Source organism: Coenobita brevimanus, chromosome 88, assembly GCF_032717465.1.
Source record: "Coenobita brevimanus isolate Jiangsu-jjx chromosome 88, ASM3271746v2, whole genome shotgun sequence".
Classification (NCBI taxonomy): Eukaryota; Metazoa; Arthropoda; class Malacostraca; order Decapoda; family Coenobitidae; genus Coenobita; species Coenobita brevimanus.
The window spans coordinates 20,794,337-20,809,854 of record NC_137041.1 but is presented as its reverse complement, the minus strand read 5'-3'; the positions used below and the strand labels follow the sequence as shown (position 1 = coordinate 20,809,854).

General features: G+C 44.3%; 1 protein-coding gene across 1 annotated transcript; it reads left to right on the top strand.

Moving 5' to 3' along the window:
* Positions 1 to 12,518: 12,518 nt before the first annotated feature.
* Positions 12,519 to 13,148, top strand: LOC145411229 (uncharacterized). Its single transcript, XM_080281293.1, has one exon. It carries the CDS (start codon positions 12,519 to 12,521, stop codon positions 13,146 to 13,148), a length of 630 nt encoding a protein of 209 aa, XP_080137419.1.
* Positions 13,149 to 15,518: the final 2,370 nt, after the last annotated feature.

The window sequence follows — 15,518 nt, the reverse complement described above, 5'->3', positions numbered from 1 at the left end:
CACTGAGAATGTGTCGTAGCACATCTAATACCTTTTTATTTTGTCTCTCTACCAACCCATTCGATGCTGGGTGATAGGCCAAAACGTTAACCTTTTTAATGTTGTATTGTTTACATATTTCTTGTAAGATCTCAGAATTAAATTCTCCTCCATTATCACTTATTAATACCTTTGGGGTAGTAAAGCGACATATTACATTATCTGTTATTGCCTTTGCTACTGTCTCTGCTGTCTTATCTTTAATTGGAGCTAAAATGACATAACGGGAAAAATGATCCGTTGCTACGAATAAGTATAGGTTATTATTGTATGATAATGGCATCTTGAGTAAATCAACAGCGACAACGTCCCATGGCTGATGTGGTACTGGGTAATTACCCATCGGTGCAGGTGTGATTGGGTATCCTTTGTGTTTCGCACATGATTCGCATCTGTCTATATGATTGTGTATATCTCTTCGTAATGAAGGCCAGTAATATAATAGCTGGGCTTGGTTGAATGTCTTATCCTTTCCAGGGTGTCCTGCATGTGGGCTGTCGTGTATCATTCGTAATACTTGGGGTATCATGTCATTAGGTACTACCAACTGGTTAGTATTTCTTTGGCGTTTTGGTTGTTTAGAGTTAATTTTGTATAATGTATTATTGACCATTGTGAATTGTTCAAGTGGGACATGCAGTTTGGGTAATTGTATGTCATCTCCACTTTCTAACTTGTATATTACTTTTGACCATACTGGGTCAAGTCTTTGTGCTTTTGCGATATCCTCGTGGTTTGGGATATTTCCTTTGAGATCTAACGCCGCAACCTGAATTGTGTTCGGGTTCCTAGATAATGCGTCCGCTACTATATTCATTTTACCTTGTATATAATGTATTTGTACATTGTAGTTTTCAACTGTACATTTCCATCTTGCTCTCCTCCCAGAAAGGAGTTTTTCTTTAAACATACCCACCAGTGGTTTATGGTCGGTGAATAAGTGGATTTCGTAACCATATACCAAATCTCGAAACTTTTGTAATGCAAAAATCACTGCAAGTGCCTCTAAGTCTGTAGTGCTATAATTTTTCTCCGCACCTCTTGTTTGTCTGCTGGCAAATGCAATTGGTTGATTCTTTCCTCTTTTATCTTCCTGCATCAGTACAGCCCCTAATCCTTTAACTGATGCGTCTGTACAAATAAGAAATGATTTCGTGTAATCTGGATATGCTAAACAAGGTGCATTCGTTAGTTTAATTTTTAGATTGTTAAATGCCCTTTTTGTTCTTCTTCCCATTGGAATACAGCATCTTTTTTGAGTAGTTGGAATAGAGGGAAGGCTATATGAGAGAACTGTGGTACGAAGGACCTATAGTACCCAGCCAGACCTAAAAATTGTCTAACTTCGTCAGTCGTAGTGGGTTCAGGAAAATCTCTCACTGCCTGTATTTTGTCATCAGTGGTGTGAATACCATCAGAACTTAATTTGTGGCCTAAGAAATTTATTTCCTTAAAGCAAAATTTGCATTTAGAAAGTTTAATTTTTAATCCAGCATCACTAAGCTTTTGTAAGAGTAAGTCTAATTTCCTGAGATGATCCTTAATATTCCTCGTTGCGATAATAATATCGTCAAGATAAACAAATATTCCTTGTCCTAAAATTCCGGACAATACGTAATTCATAAGACGCTGGAACGTACCGGGGGCTGTCCTCAGTCCCATTGGCATTCTTGTATATTGATAATGGCCTCTGTTTGTTGAAAAGGCAGTGTATTTACGTGACTCCTGAGATACCGGAATCTGATAGTATCCGTTTAGGAGATCGATGGTCGAGAATATATTATTCTCAGGACCAATATTCTGTAGAACATCACTTAGCAATGGCATGGGAAATCTGTCTGGGATGGTGTGATTATTTAGTTTACGGTAATCTACTACCGCACGCATTTCTCCATTTCTCTTGGGCACAAAGAAAAGGGAGCGTTCCACGGAGAAACTGAAGGCTCAATAATTCCAAGCTTTAACATTTCATCGACATACTGATTAGCAAGTGTACGTTGGGAGTGTGGTATGCGATAAGCTGGTACGAAAATTGGTGGTGTTTCTGGGTGCACATTAATCATGTGATTAATCAAGTTAGTACACCCTAATTGTTCTCCGGGCAAGGCTACGGTGTCCCTGTGTGTTTCCAACAGGGTTAACAAATCATTTTCTTCGTCAAATTCACCTGAGTGAATTAAATTCTCTTTTATTCTTTCTCTATCCGTAGATTTTATCTCACTTGTTACTCCACCAATATTTATTTCCTTCACAGGGGCTAAACATTTTTCAATATTAACTATGCAAGTTCCCTTCTTCAACTGAACTTCCCCATTCATGTGATTAATAATGAATATCTGAGTTAGCCCTTCGTCGTTCGTATGACATAATGCGTTTTCTACTGACAATCCCTTTACTTTACATAATTCTTCTAAGACAAGAACAGTACTATTCCGTAATTTGCTCTTTATGGTAACCTTCATGTATGAATTAGGTGGTATAACCAAATCATTAGTGAGATGGGCTGGAAAAATTGATAAATCAGTACTGTTATCTGAGTCACTAATTCTGGAGGATGGGGTTGCTGGTGTAAGTGGATCTATACACTCATCTGTTTGTGTATGTTTGTTAAAGCCTTTAATATTACCAATTCTTTTTGGCTCTCTTCTACCAATCGGTGAGGGCTCTGAAAGTATTTCCTCTATAAATTCATTATCAAAGTCTATTCCATTCATTTGTGGGAGTATAGTTATGTTCTCAGTTCTCATGGATCTTAAGCCCAGTAACATATGAGCTTTAATTGCTAAGTTTTCAACGATATAGAACAATGCAGAGAATGGTCTTGTAGTTTCTGTGAAACTGAGATTTAATCTTATCATACCTTTTACTGTAATCTCTTGACCATCTACTGTGTTTAATTCTAAATCAGCTTCATCCAGAAAAGTTACTTTCTTTTTTATTTTTAAGAATTCTATTTAGTTCTTCATGTGTTATTAAGTTCACTGGAGAGCCTGTATCTAAAAATAAGGAAACGTTTTGATCCTCACATACAGCTGGTATCAAAATACACTCATTTCCCAACATGCCTCCTATGTGAAGTTTAACCTTGTTTTTCTTTACGTTTGTTCGATTTTAGTCATGACTTGGTCTTCCCCCGATTTGAACATAGACACAATTTTTTCTACTGTTTTGCAATCACTAGTCCAGTGCCCTTGGTATCTATGATGCCTACAGTAAGGACCAAACCCTTGTGTCTTTTGATTATCCTCTTTTGCCTTGATAAAGCATTCATACCTTGTGTGTCCTGGTTTTGCACAGTAATGACACAGAATGGACCTATCCCTTGACTGTGACCTACGAGGTGATTTCCCATAAAAAGTGTTGTTTATAGCGCGAGACCTGCTCGGGCTGCGCGAAAACTTATGAAACTGCCTGTAGGAAGGCGTGTGGGAACGAGGTCTAGGCGTCTTTGTCTGTTTGGACTGCCTCATTTCAGGTCGCGATCGATTTTGTTCTCTGTTTGGGGTCGGTGTTGATGTTTTCACAGCTGATACTGTCTCAGGTACCCTGATTCTACCAGAATGTGCATGTGTGTCGACCACACCTGCTTTACTGCACTGCATCTCTACCTCGTTCATTAAGTCTAGTAAGCACATTCCAGGGATGTACGCGATTGTTTTGGCGATCTTAAGGGTTCTATCAGGTAATTTACACAAGGCAGCTACATAACCAATGATGTCCACGACGAGGTCTGGGGACATCTTTCCATCATCTGTTATCCACTTAGAATTCTCCAGAGTAGCTAATAGGGTTCTCTTGATTGTGGAGACATCAGCAGTTATTTCACTGAGCACATGGTTTGTAGTGTGCTCCCTTACAAGATCTACAATTTTATGTAATTCTGGAATTATACCTGGCAAGAAGTTCATACCTCCAGAAAATTTCTTCAGAAATTCAGTTTTAAATTCATCATATGTCCTAGCACGATGTAGCTTATCGGAGCACAATAAATTGCTTGCTGGACATCTTTCCTGGCTTATGCAAGATGAAAAAATAGCAATTTTCTCTTGTTCATCTAGTATGTGGCGCTTGATGAACATTTGTTCGCACTGACTGATTAATGAAATGACATCAATGCGATCCTTGTCTGTGCCAGAGAATTTTGGGGCAGTCTTATCCTCGTGATACACAAAAACGTGAGGTGTGGTTTTTAGATCAGCAGTATTTGTTTCTTGATTCATATTTAATGATTGCCCTGTTAATTCAACTTGTACGAGTTTATCGTTATGTGAGGGAATGGTAGAATATGTATGACCGGACCGGTGAACCCTGTTAAGTATATTGGCATACGTATTTAAGGCAGCTGCGAAGTCGATACTCTCAACGTCAGAAGGGGTTTCCCACTCATCATCCGAAACTCCCGTATTTGTTTCCTTATCTATAACGTGTGGTGTGGGTTGTACAATGGGTGGGCTGTCTCTTAATTGTGAGTCTGATGTTGTGGCAATTTGTGTGTCATCTGGTATTAACGTGGGTGGTTGCGAAAATATTCCTGTCATTAAGATATGATGTTATGAAATACGCCTCTTGTTTATTTATGTCCTAGCAAACTAGATGATTAAATAAGTTGAATATAGCTAATTTTAGCACTGAGAAGAAATGAGCAAGTATAATTTTACCCACTTGATACAGATCGTAGAGGTGTGTCGATACAAAAGTCGATCTCGGAAGAAAATACAGGTTTGATTGAAGATCTCTTGATAATTCTAGTGGTGTGTTGATGGACGATATTACTCAGGAAACTCCATGGCCTGGTATTTGTAGTGGTTAACGGCTGTCCCAGGCAAACCTCAACATAGAACGTCGAATTTCCAACTTAACTGTGAAAATAAGTGAATATGAGTAGGAGCTATGTGAATAATGAGTAATGAGTAGTGGGTGAGAAGTGCCTGGTGTCCGTCACACGTTGCTTGGCATGGCAGACTCGCGTTGTGATGTCATCTCAGCACATGGTGACGTCGGCTTCCCACACTGGTAGCTGTGGTGAGTGAATGAGTAGCGATGAGTAACTTGAGTGAAGACGAGTGAGTAAGATGAGTTGTAAATCGTGTCTCACTCTTCGTTTGTTTGTTCCCTTTATTCTATGTGGAAGTTTTTCTCTGTCCTTTTCTCTAGTGATTTATTCGTTGTGGGATGAAGACTGCCGCTACTTGTAGGTGCGTGTAGAAGATTATACAGACGACGTAGAGTTGTTAATTGTAGTTGATTGTAGATGGCTGTAGACTTTGTAGAACTGAAGCTAACCTTGTAGTCTCGGTTGCTTTTGTAGAAATTTGCTTTTAATTCGGAGACGATGTCCGCAGATTTGCTGGTTTGTCGTTAAGCTACTTGCAAGGCGTCGAGTGATCTCTTGACCTCTGCATCAGCGTAATGATCTGGGAGACGGAGGGGGCAGGAGCTGATATTGTTGGTTGTTGTCAATCTTGATATTTTGTAGGAATTTAATGTTGATTCGTAGACGAGGTTCGTATACGTTCGCTGCCACCAAATGTCATAAAGACTTTGTAGTTAATTGTAGAGAAGTATATTTTAGACTTGTGGTCGAGCGGCTTTTATATCTTGTAGTTGTTTCCCCACCAGATGTCATGTAGTGACGGGAGAGGTAAAGAATAGTATGGGACTATTTTTTATTTGTCTTGGAAATATTAAACAGGTATAATAGTATAAGTCCTGGGTAGCTACCTCCCTGTCTCGCTATCTCTCTCTCTCTCTCTCTGTTCTAAAGCTAATCTCCGTCTCGACCTCTCTCTAGGGTCGCTTGTCTCCTTCTAAACTCTCTTTCCTAAAATCTCGTGTAGTAGGGTGTGTGTGTCACGTATCTTCCTCATGGCAACAGAACTTTCTCACGAGAGGACTGCTGACAGCTAACTGAATCATCTCCTTACTGGCCGCTGTCGTCAGCTTTCCCCCGTGTAAGCGTTTAGCGCTGCTCGCTTCTCGCAAACACAACACCTTCTCATCATTTGACTTCCTGCTTCTATCTGTCTCTCTATCTATCTATTTATCTATCTATCTATTATGTAGTCCTATATTTATACCTAAATGATATGTATAGGCGACAGGTGATAACGTTTACGTCAAGTATGGTGTGCGGATCCCAGGGACTGAACAATGTGATAAATTTGTGTTTAATTGTGAGGAAATAACGTTGTGTTGCGTACTTGAGTTGTTAGAGCATATAATGCTGTGTACGGGTGATCACTAGCATTAAAATACAACTTACAAATCTTGTGAAGTGAGCAGGTAAATATGCTCAATCAATGCGGGACTTGCACTCACACAAGATAAACTGCATCGTAACGTGGAGTTACGAGACTTGATGTGTGTATTAGTATGTAAGTGATACGTATTGGGACAGGTGTGCTAGAGTAGTTAAAACAGATTTATAAAGTGTAATAGTGATCGTTAGTGATTAATACGGCCTGCAGATTTATTTGTGTGTGAAGACAGTGCCACATGCAGTTCACTGTGAGATTTCCTCAGACATGCATTAAATGAAATACTAGTCGGGTGTGGCAAGGCTTGGGGTAAGAAATTTGTTAGTTATCCACTTATATAATTGTGAAGTTACCAACCAACACCGGAGTGAGATGTTTACAAGCCTGTCAGTATTCATTCTATACCACAGTTATCATGTAAGAGGGCACTGGCACAAAGGTACATAGTGTAACTGAGTGTCAGGGGGCCCAGATGTTGAACATGACGACTTAGGTAAGTGTTTTACGAAAGTGTTATGTCAAACTCACCGCACTACACTCATGTATCGTAACTGGTGGGCAAGGCTAAGGTTATCATGTTCATTTCTCGCCCCATGTGTTTATCTAGGTCACCAGCTGTGCTATAATTAATAACCATTATATTGACGAGAGTGTCGGTATATGTCAAGGTAACAAAGGACAGCTGAGCGAACATGCAAGATTAACATGCGGTGAAGGCTGTTCCATGTGCAGTGAGTGGGCTTAGTGTACGCATATTTGGGCAAATTCACTGTTACATGGGCCTATTGCTTTCTGTGTATGGGGAGACTAAGTACGAAGGTGAATCATGGATGAAATCTGGCTCTACGGATGACACAACACTAATGGTTGACACTGCCGAAACAGTTTCTGAAAATGTGGATGCAAGTAAAGAGCTGATGGTACTGGAAGAGGACAGCAGTTCCTCCAGCTGAAGGTATTAGTCACAACAAACCTTGGCAACACATGCAACTGTAGCACCTAGAATTTCAAGTGAATTTGACACATTCAAAACAATTATGACAGACGCCTTTCGGGAGTTCAGAGCTCTTACAGTTGAGCTAAGAGAGAACCTAAGAGATTGAATCACTGGGGAGCCTTCTGTGCCTAGAACGACAGAAACTCAAGGACTAGAGGACGAGGCTGATTCTAGCCCCAGATAGGTATGCCGTGATATAAGTAGTCATGTCGAGGTCGTCAATGTCCCACCACTCGACCCAGGGGCAAACAAAGGGCTGGAGACCAAGAAAGTTGTGGAGGGGGACAATGCTCAAGTGCTTGATGTAAAGGAACTTATAACAATGATCCGTATGCCCCAAGCAACGCTGCCAAAATATCATGGGAGGAGTAAGGCGGAATATGGCAGTTCATGCATGCCTTTCGGTGACATGTGAAACATGAAGACGTGCCTGACGACCACGAATTCCAAATGCTGATGGATGCTCGTGTGAGTGAGGAGCTGCAGGTAGTGCTGTTGGGATGCAATTACCTAGACCCTCCACAAGCCTAAAACAGGGCACTGAACATTCTGTAGGAGAGGTTTGGAGACGATTATGCATATGCTGATCACATGATAATGACTACTGGATTCTCGACCCATGAGAGCCAGTGATGATGAGGGAACAGAACGCCTAGCACAGCAGGTGTGGGCCACAGTGAACAAACTCGAGCAAATGGATCTAATGCAAGTGCTGGAAACCGAAGTTTCCACATGATAGTCATGAAATTTCCTCCCAAACTGAAGAAACAATGCATATAGGCTGTGAGGAAGTATCACAAATCTGGCAAAAGGATAGGGCTAGTGAAGTGGCCAGTGAATTACCTTGAAGAAAACGCTATAGTTCTGGATGGTATGCAGATGGTGCAGGAGAAGCCAGAACCGACTTGTAGGAGCAACAGAGCAGCAGGGCTACTTACTGGGACAGAAACAACCAACCAATGGGAACAGCCTGGCCAAAGCCAGTCAGGTTGTCCTTTGTGTAATGAGCCGCATGGCTTGGCAAGGTGCGGTCGCTTCAGAAATATGACAGCAACAGGAAACATACAGTGCACAGACTCGAGGGATGCTTCCTGTGCCTGAAGGTGGGGCACACAGTCGCCGAATGTTGGCCAAGCTTCCGCTGTGATAAAAACGGTTCCCAGGAGAAACATGCAAGCCTGCTTCATTACCCAGACGTCGCTCAAGACCCGGGACCATCAAATCTGGTCATCTCCGAGAAGGCTGGTGATCGTACTGTGAATATGGTTCGAGAATATGGAGGATGCAAACGCAACTGGAAGAGGGACTCTGAGGGAAAAATGAAGGATAACACAAGTACCACTGATCGAAGGGCTGTGAAAGTCGAATGGGAAGGCAAGGTCACAGACAGGGCTTGTTTAACCTGAGACCTCCCGTCGACGTATGGGTACGTTGCAATATTTTGCATTTGCCAGTCCCGATGATGTAATGGTACGTTGTGCAATTGCAAGGTCCCTAATTTGCACAATTTTCAATTTTCGCGCATGATTTTTCGTACGTATACACGGGACACCTTCCTCTATTCCTCTACAAGATGCCAAGCAGGGACACTGTCTTACACTGCATAACCTCCCCCCCCCCCGCATGCCATTGTCTTGGCAATTCACCTGTTACCAGTGACCTGGCCAATAAAGACATTCAGGGCCAGAGTGATTCCCCAATCGATGACAATGTGGAAGACAAAGTTTACATAGCATTAGAGGAAGAAACATTCAGAAATGATGATCAGGTAATGTGGCAAAAGAAGGTCAGGTATGGTGATGAGTTAGTGAGTGAAACAATGCTTATAATGCCTATATTACTGTTTGAAAATCAATATACTCTCGTACTACAAATAAATTCGTACCAGTAAATAAATAAATAAATACCGTTTATAAGTGGTGTGAAATAGTTACCCTCCCACAGAACTCGTTTTCTTTGGTGCCAGCCTGTTAGAAAACCCAACCAGGTAAGGAGGTAGTGCTACATAGATCGAGAATTTTAAACCTGAGGTGAGCGATTTCTCTATGAAATTTCGATGTTTCTCACCAAAAGTGGAGGTTTTAGCCAAAACAAATTTTTAAAAAAATACCTCAGGATTGGGGGGTGTCGGAGGAGCGAAATAGCTCGGGACGTGATGGGTTAAGTCCAACCGCAATGCAGTCAAGTTGCCCCATACTGTGGGGACGAATCCCATCCATGGAGGGGTAAGCCTTAGCAAAGACGTAAATATCTGACCTTTGCAAAAGAGGGTGTTATTGCCAGTTGTCGAAGTTAAGGTGTGGTGTTCAGAGCTTCCCACCAAAGTATGATAAGAACTCTGGCTGTCATGGACACGGGAAGCGACTGGTTATACTGTACGAGAAATCTGGCCAAGACCCTCAACTTAAAGGAAAACCTACAGAACTGCTCATGGGAACCCTTGCCCGAGACTCCATCTGCCGGTCATCAGAGGTGGACGTTACGGTTGGTGGAGTGAATGCTAGGACGAGAAACGCAATCCATTTACAGTATCACGAGTTCTGACTGTGGAGAAGTTCCCTTCCATGTTGCGTAAGGCAGTTGCAACTACTGATGAGATAGCCCAGTGGTGGCACATAAGAGGAGTTGCGATACCACGATCACAAGGTAGTAGAGTTGAACTGCTAATTGGACAAGACGTTCCCCAGGCTCTGATGCCTTTAGTGGCGAGAGCTGGCAGGGATGGGATGCCCTTCACAGTAAGGACTAGGCTGGGGTGGACCATACACTGACCGGTCGGCAGTATAATCCACAATCAAGGTGATCATGCAGATTGCCTGCTGGGTAAGTCAGACTTGAGAAGTAAGTACGTGCCTTCTGGGAAATGGATGAGAGCGGGACCATGGAGTCACACTTCCCTGCTAGATCACTGGAGGACTAATGGGTACTCGGGTTATGGGCTGAGAAAGGGAAGTTTGAAGATTGCCATTATCAGTTTCTGATACCTTTCTGCAACAGGAACCCTGGCCTCCCAAATAACTGCCAAATGGCAGTTTGCCACCTGGATGGCTTGCACAAGAAGCTACTCCGAGACCAACAACCACACCAGAGGTACACATGCGAATTAGATGACATTTGCCAAGGGTTATGCAGAAGTAGCACCTGAGTCGAAGTGCCCTACTGAATCACAGGTCTCATGGTATCTTCCTCATCATCCTGTCTTTAACCCCAACAAAGCGGAGATAATTTGCATTGTCTTTGTGCAGTGGCCCATGAAGGAATCTCACTCAATAATCAGGTCATGCAGGGTCCTGACTTCAACAACAGGTTGGTAGGAGTCTTACTCCGATTCTGGCAAGGAGGCACAGCCATAATGGCCGCTGTTGAGGCAAAGTTCCATCAGATTAGGGTGACACCTGAACATAGAGATGCTCTACGCTTCTTGTGGTGGAATGGGATTGCCTGAACAAGGAACCATGTACTGTGTATATCGGATGAAGGTGCATCCGTTTGGAGGGGTGTGGAGCCCCTCGTATGCCACCTAGGCCTATGCACTACAGAGGACATTCCACGACCACATAATGACTTCCCTGCCATAGTGGCTAAGGCTGAGAGGAATATATATGTTGACGATCTGCTTCTTTCAGTAGACGTGCAAGTGGAGGCTGAAGAGTTGTCACAGCTCCGTCAGCTACTTGCATGTGGTAGGTTCAGGCTGACCAAGTGAGCCAGCAACGATAAGGACGTAATCAAGACTATCCCACCAAATGAAAGGCACAATGGCCTGAAGACACTCGACCTGAACACAGACCAACTGCCACTGGAACGTGCCCTGGGTGTGATTTAGAACTTAGAGACAGACCATTTAGCAGTTAAGGTGCAGGTGCCATCACGGCCTACGACTAGGAAAGGGATTCCGAGTCTTGTCAGCTCAGTATATGACCCTCTAAGCCTAGTAGCTCTGTTCATCATCAGGGCAAAGTTGATAATCCAAGACGAGTGGGAGCAGACTGGGATGAAATGCTGCTATCTCACAATCACACAACCTGGACGTCCTGGCTCCAGGAGCTGAGGCAGCTAGAAGGATTCCAGGTGCACCGCTGTTACAAGGGTGGTGCGAATCGTGAAGCCACTTCCATACATCTCCACACCTTTTGTGATGCCCCTCAGACAGCGTACAGTGCAGCGTCTTACTTGAGAAGAGCTGATGCCACAGGCAAGGTGACATGTTCATTTGTGTTCAGAAAGGCAAAGCTAGTCCCACTTAAACAACTAACCAATCCTCGGTTGGAGCTTTGCACAGCGGTACTAGCAGCCAAGGCTGACACGATGATCTGTAATGAACTCACTACAGACATTGATGAATCTTTCTTCTGGACAGACAGTACACTTGTATTGCAATATATAACGAATGAGAGCAGACGCTTCCACACCTTTGTAGCAGATAGGATTCCTGTCATTCAAGACCTGTCTAGTACTGAACAGTGGAGACACGTCAGTACAACGCTGAACCCAGCAAATGATGCTAGCAGAGGGCTGCACACAATTGAATTAATGAGCGGCTGTTGATGGATCCGTGTCCCTGAGTTCCTACATGCTGATGAGTGGCAATGGCATAAGGGAGGCGAGCTTCCATTACTGCTAAATGAAGCATTGGAGGTAAAGGAAACCTCTAGCTTGGTTGCCTTCACTGTGGACAGAGAGAACACTGAAACCCTCTCCAAGCTGTGGGCATGCTACTTATCCTGGTAGTGGCCGAAAAGAGAAGTGGCTTGGCTCAGACGATTTGCCCGCTGGTTGCAGCAAACAAATATGGCACCACGGCCTGAAGAACAGGAGAGATTGAACACACAGGAAGTACGACTTGCCAAGGAGACAATCCTCCTTGCCGTCCAGAGAGAGTCATACAGTGCAGAAGTTACAGCACTGATGCATGGATCACTCACCGTCAACAACAGGTTGTACAGATTAGAGCCATTCCTGGGCACGACCGGTATGCTTCAAACAGGCAGCAGGCTGAAGGGTGCACCATACAGCAGAGACCATATTGAACCGATCCTCTTGCCACATGACCACCGTCACCACCATCACCGTCAGAAAAATGCATGAAGGTTGGGTTGGGCATTCTGGCCGTGATCACACATTAATGTGCCTACGACAATGGTACTGGATTCCCAGCTGCACACAGCTGTTGGACCTGCTACATCACATGTCAGAAGAACAATTGATCAGCTACTCCCCAACATATGGCTGACTTACCCCTGGATCAGACACTGGCTGGGAATGCCACGTTGATGTTCACTGGGACAGACCGTTTCAGTCAATTCCTGGTGAAGCTAGGCAGAAAGCAGATGAAGCTTTGGGGATGCATCTTCAGTTGCCTGGACACTGGAGCTATTTACATGGAGGTCCTGGCCTCTCTGGGTTCGAATGCCTTCTTAAATGCAATAACAAGGTTTTTTAGCCTTAGAGGGCAACCTGACCGCCTCTACCCAGACAATGGAAACAACATGGTTATGGCTGACAAGGAGCTGAAGGCTGCTGCTAGAAGCTGGGGAAAGGATGTTCAGGTCAATGATGAACTGCAAAGGGAGGGCATCGAAAGGGTATTCAAACCACCGTTGACCTCACATATGGGGGGTGCATGGGAGCACCAAATCCGTACAGTCAGGAGGGTCCTATGTGTTGTTGTCGGCTCCCAGGTCTTAGACGATGAACACCTGCAAACACTGTTCTGTGAAGTGGAGGCCATTGTGAATGAAAGACCCATTACACCTGTGCCTGATAAGCCTGGCAAACTGCAGGCCCTCAGACCAGCTGACCTATTGAGATTGGGCTCAAAGGGCACTCTGTCACTGAGGGGGCACTACCCTTAGTGAATCCTATTTGGCAAGAGGGGCACATTTCCAATACCTGGCAAATAAATTCTGGTATTGGTGGGTCAGGGAGTACCTTCCACAACTCCGGTGCCGCCAAAGGGCCTTACAAGTCCACCATAGCTTTCAGGTTGATGATTTGATCGTTGTCGCAGACGAGAATCGCCCACGAAATAAATTATGTTTGGGAAGGGTCCTGGAGGTGACGACAAGGAAGGACGGGCTAGTTAGGCAAGCCTTGGTTAAGACGGCCAAGAATGTAGTACTGTAGCCAGTGACTAAGCTGTGCTTGCTGGAAGGCACATTGGATGCACTAAGTGGCAACGCCTTGACAGGTGGAGGCCATCAAGGTGGCACTGCCCCAACAGGTAATGGCCAACACTGTGGCACCACCCTGATGGGTGAAGGCCAACAATTTGGCATCGCTCCAACAGGCGATGGCCAATAGTTTGATGTCACCCAACAGGCGATGGCCGATGATGTGACATCGCCCAAGAGGTGATAGCTGACAATGTAGCACCGACTCTACAGGTGGTGGCCGACAGTGGAATTGCCCCAACAGGCAATGCCTGGCAAGGTGGCACTGCCCCAACCGGCACTGGCCTACCATGTGGCGTCACCCAATAGGTGATGGCTAACAAGTAGCGTTGCCTCAACAAGTGACGGTCAATAGTGTGACCGCCCCAACAGGTGATGGCCACTGGTGGCATTGCCCCCAACAGGCAGTGACCGACAAGTTGCACAAGCAGGCAATGACCGACTACGTGATGTTGCCCCAACAGGGAATGGCCAATGGTATGGCATCACCCCAACAGGTGGTGGCCAACAGTGGCGTTGCCCAACAGGCAATTGCCGACAAGGCAGCATTAGCCCAATGGCCAACGGCCAACATGTAGCGTTGCCCAACAGGCAATGACTGACAAAGTGGCATCACCCCACCATGAGACTGCTGACAATGCAGCACCACCCTGACAGGCAATGGCCAACAGTGTGGCATCGCCAGACAGGTGAAGGCCAATGGTATGATGGCTTCCTGGTAGTCGCTGCCCAGCAGGCAATTGCCGGCAAGGTGGCACTGCCTAACAAACAATGACTAACCATATGGTGTCACCCAACAGTGGATGGCTGACAAGAAGCGTTCACCCTAATAGCTAATAGCGCGGCATTACCCTGACAGACAATGGCACTGTGTTATCACCCAACAAGTGCTGGCTGATAGCACGACAGCTTCCTGGTAGTCAACGGCCAATAGTATGGAGCTGCCACAGCAGGAAACGATCAGTAGCATCATCACTCAACAGATGTTGAGCAGTGTCGCTGTAGCCTGTGCTTGTTTGAGCACGGACGCTCAAGGAAGGGGGTGTTGTCACTGTACGCTTTGTTGAGAGATAGTAAGCATTTTACAGTGGTTAAGACGAATGACTCACATGGTTTAAGATGTTTTGCCTAGATCACCGATTATTAATTGAAAGTTTAATTTACTGCTGATGGTGCAGGGTGGTGAAGATAGGCATATGGTGAGAGGAGTTCCTTGGTGTGAGGTAAGGGGCTCAGGCCCTGCACGTGCTGGTCATCTTCCATGATGGGAGTGCTTGCACTGCAGAAAGGATAGGAAGAGAAGTCAGTCTGGAGATTGAGTTTTGAAAATTAACAGAGTCCATGAGCTGCGGCTGTGAGTGAGCCACAAGCGTGGGTAACGGTAACATCAGTAGCCGCATGCTATGCTCCACGAATCATAGACCCTCACCACGTAAGCTATGTCGTCACATGTGGTAGCACTAAATGTCTGAGGATTGATGTAACTGTGGCATACACATGTGTGTATGTATGTATATTTGTCGTATTTTCACGGGCACACCAGAGTGTAAAGTTGGGGAAAAAAGAGAAGCCCAGGTGATTTTGTCTGTCTTAAACAATACATATTTACATATATACAGACTTGATTTTTCACTCTTAATTTCCTGGTGTGAGCAAAGTCTCTTCCTCAGTTTACAAGAGCAATTTTCCTGTCCTGTTAAAACAGGGTAAACAGTCATAGTTTCCATACAAATCACAATGAAGGGTTAACACGGTCTCAGTAATAATCCATCGTGAGCAAAGTCTCACAATTTCCAAGGTGAAATGAAGGCACTATGTTTTTATCATGTCGGGAATCCCAAGTCACTCCCCGTCTCTTTAAATTTTAACCCTCACCTCTCCTCGTACTAGGATCCTCAACCAATCAGGGATCAAATACCTTTCCCCACCAATCAGTTATCAGATAACCTGAACTTTACCATTAAAATATAATTTTATAAGTTCACATACAAAGTAAATACTTCTGCTTCTTACAGACAAATGCCATAATCATTTCCATAATATATATTATGG

Excerpts from the sequence above, each read along its gene's own strand:
- LOC145411229 (XM_080281293.1), top strand. The coding sequence starts at position 12,519 with ATGGCTGACTTACCCCTGGATCAGACACTGGCTGGGAATGCCACGTTG.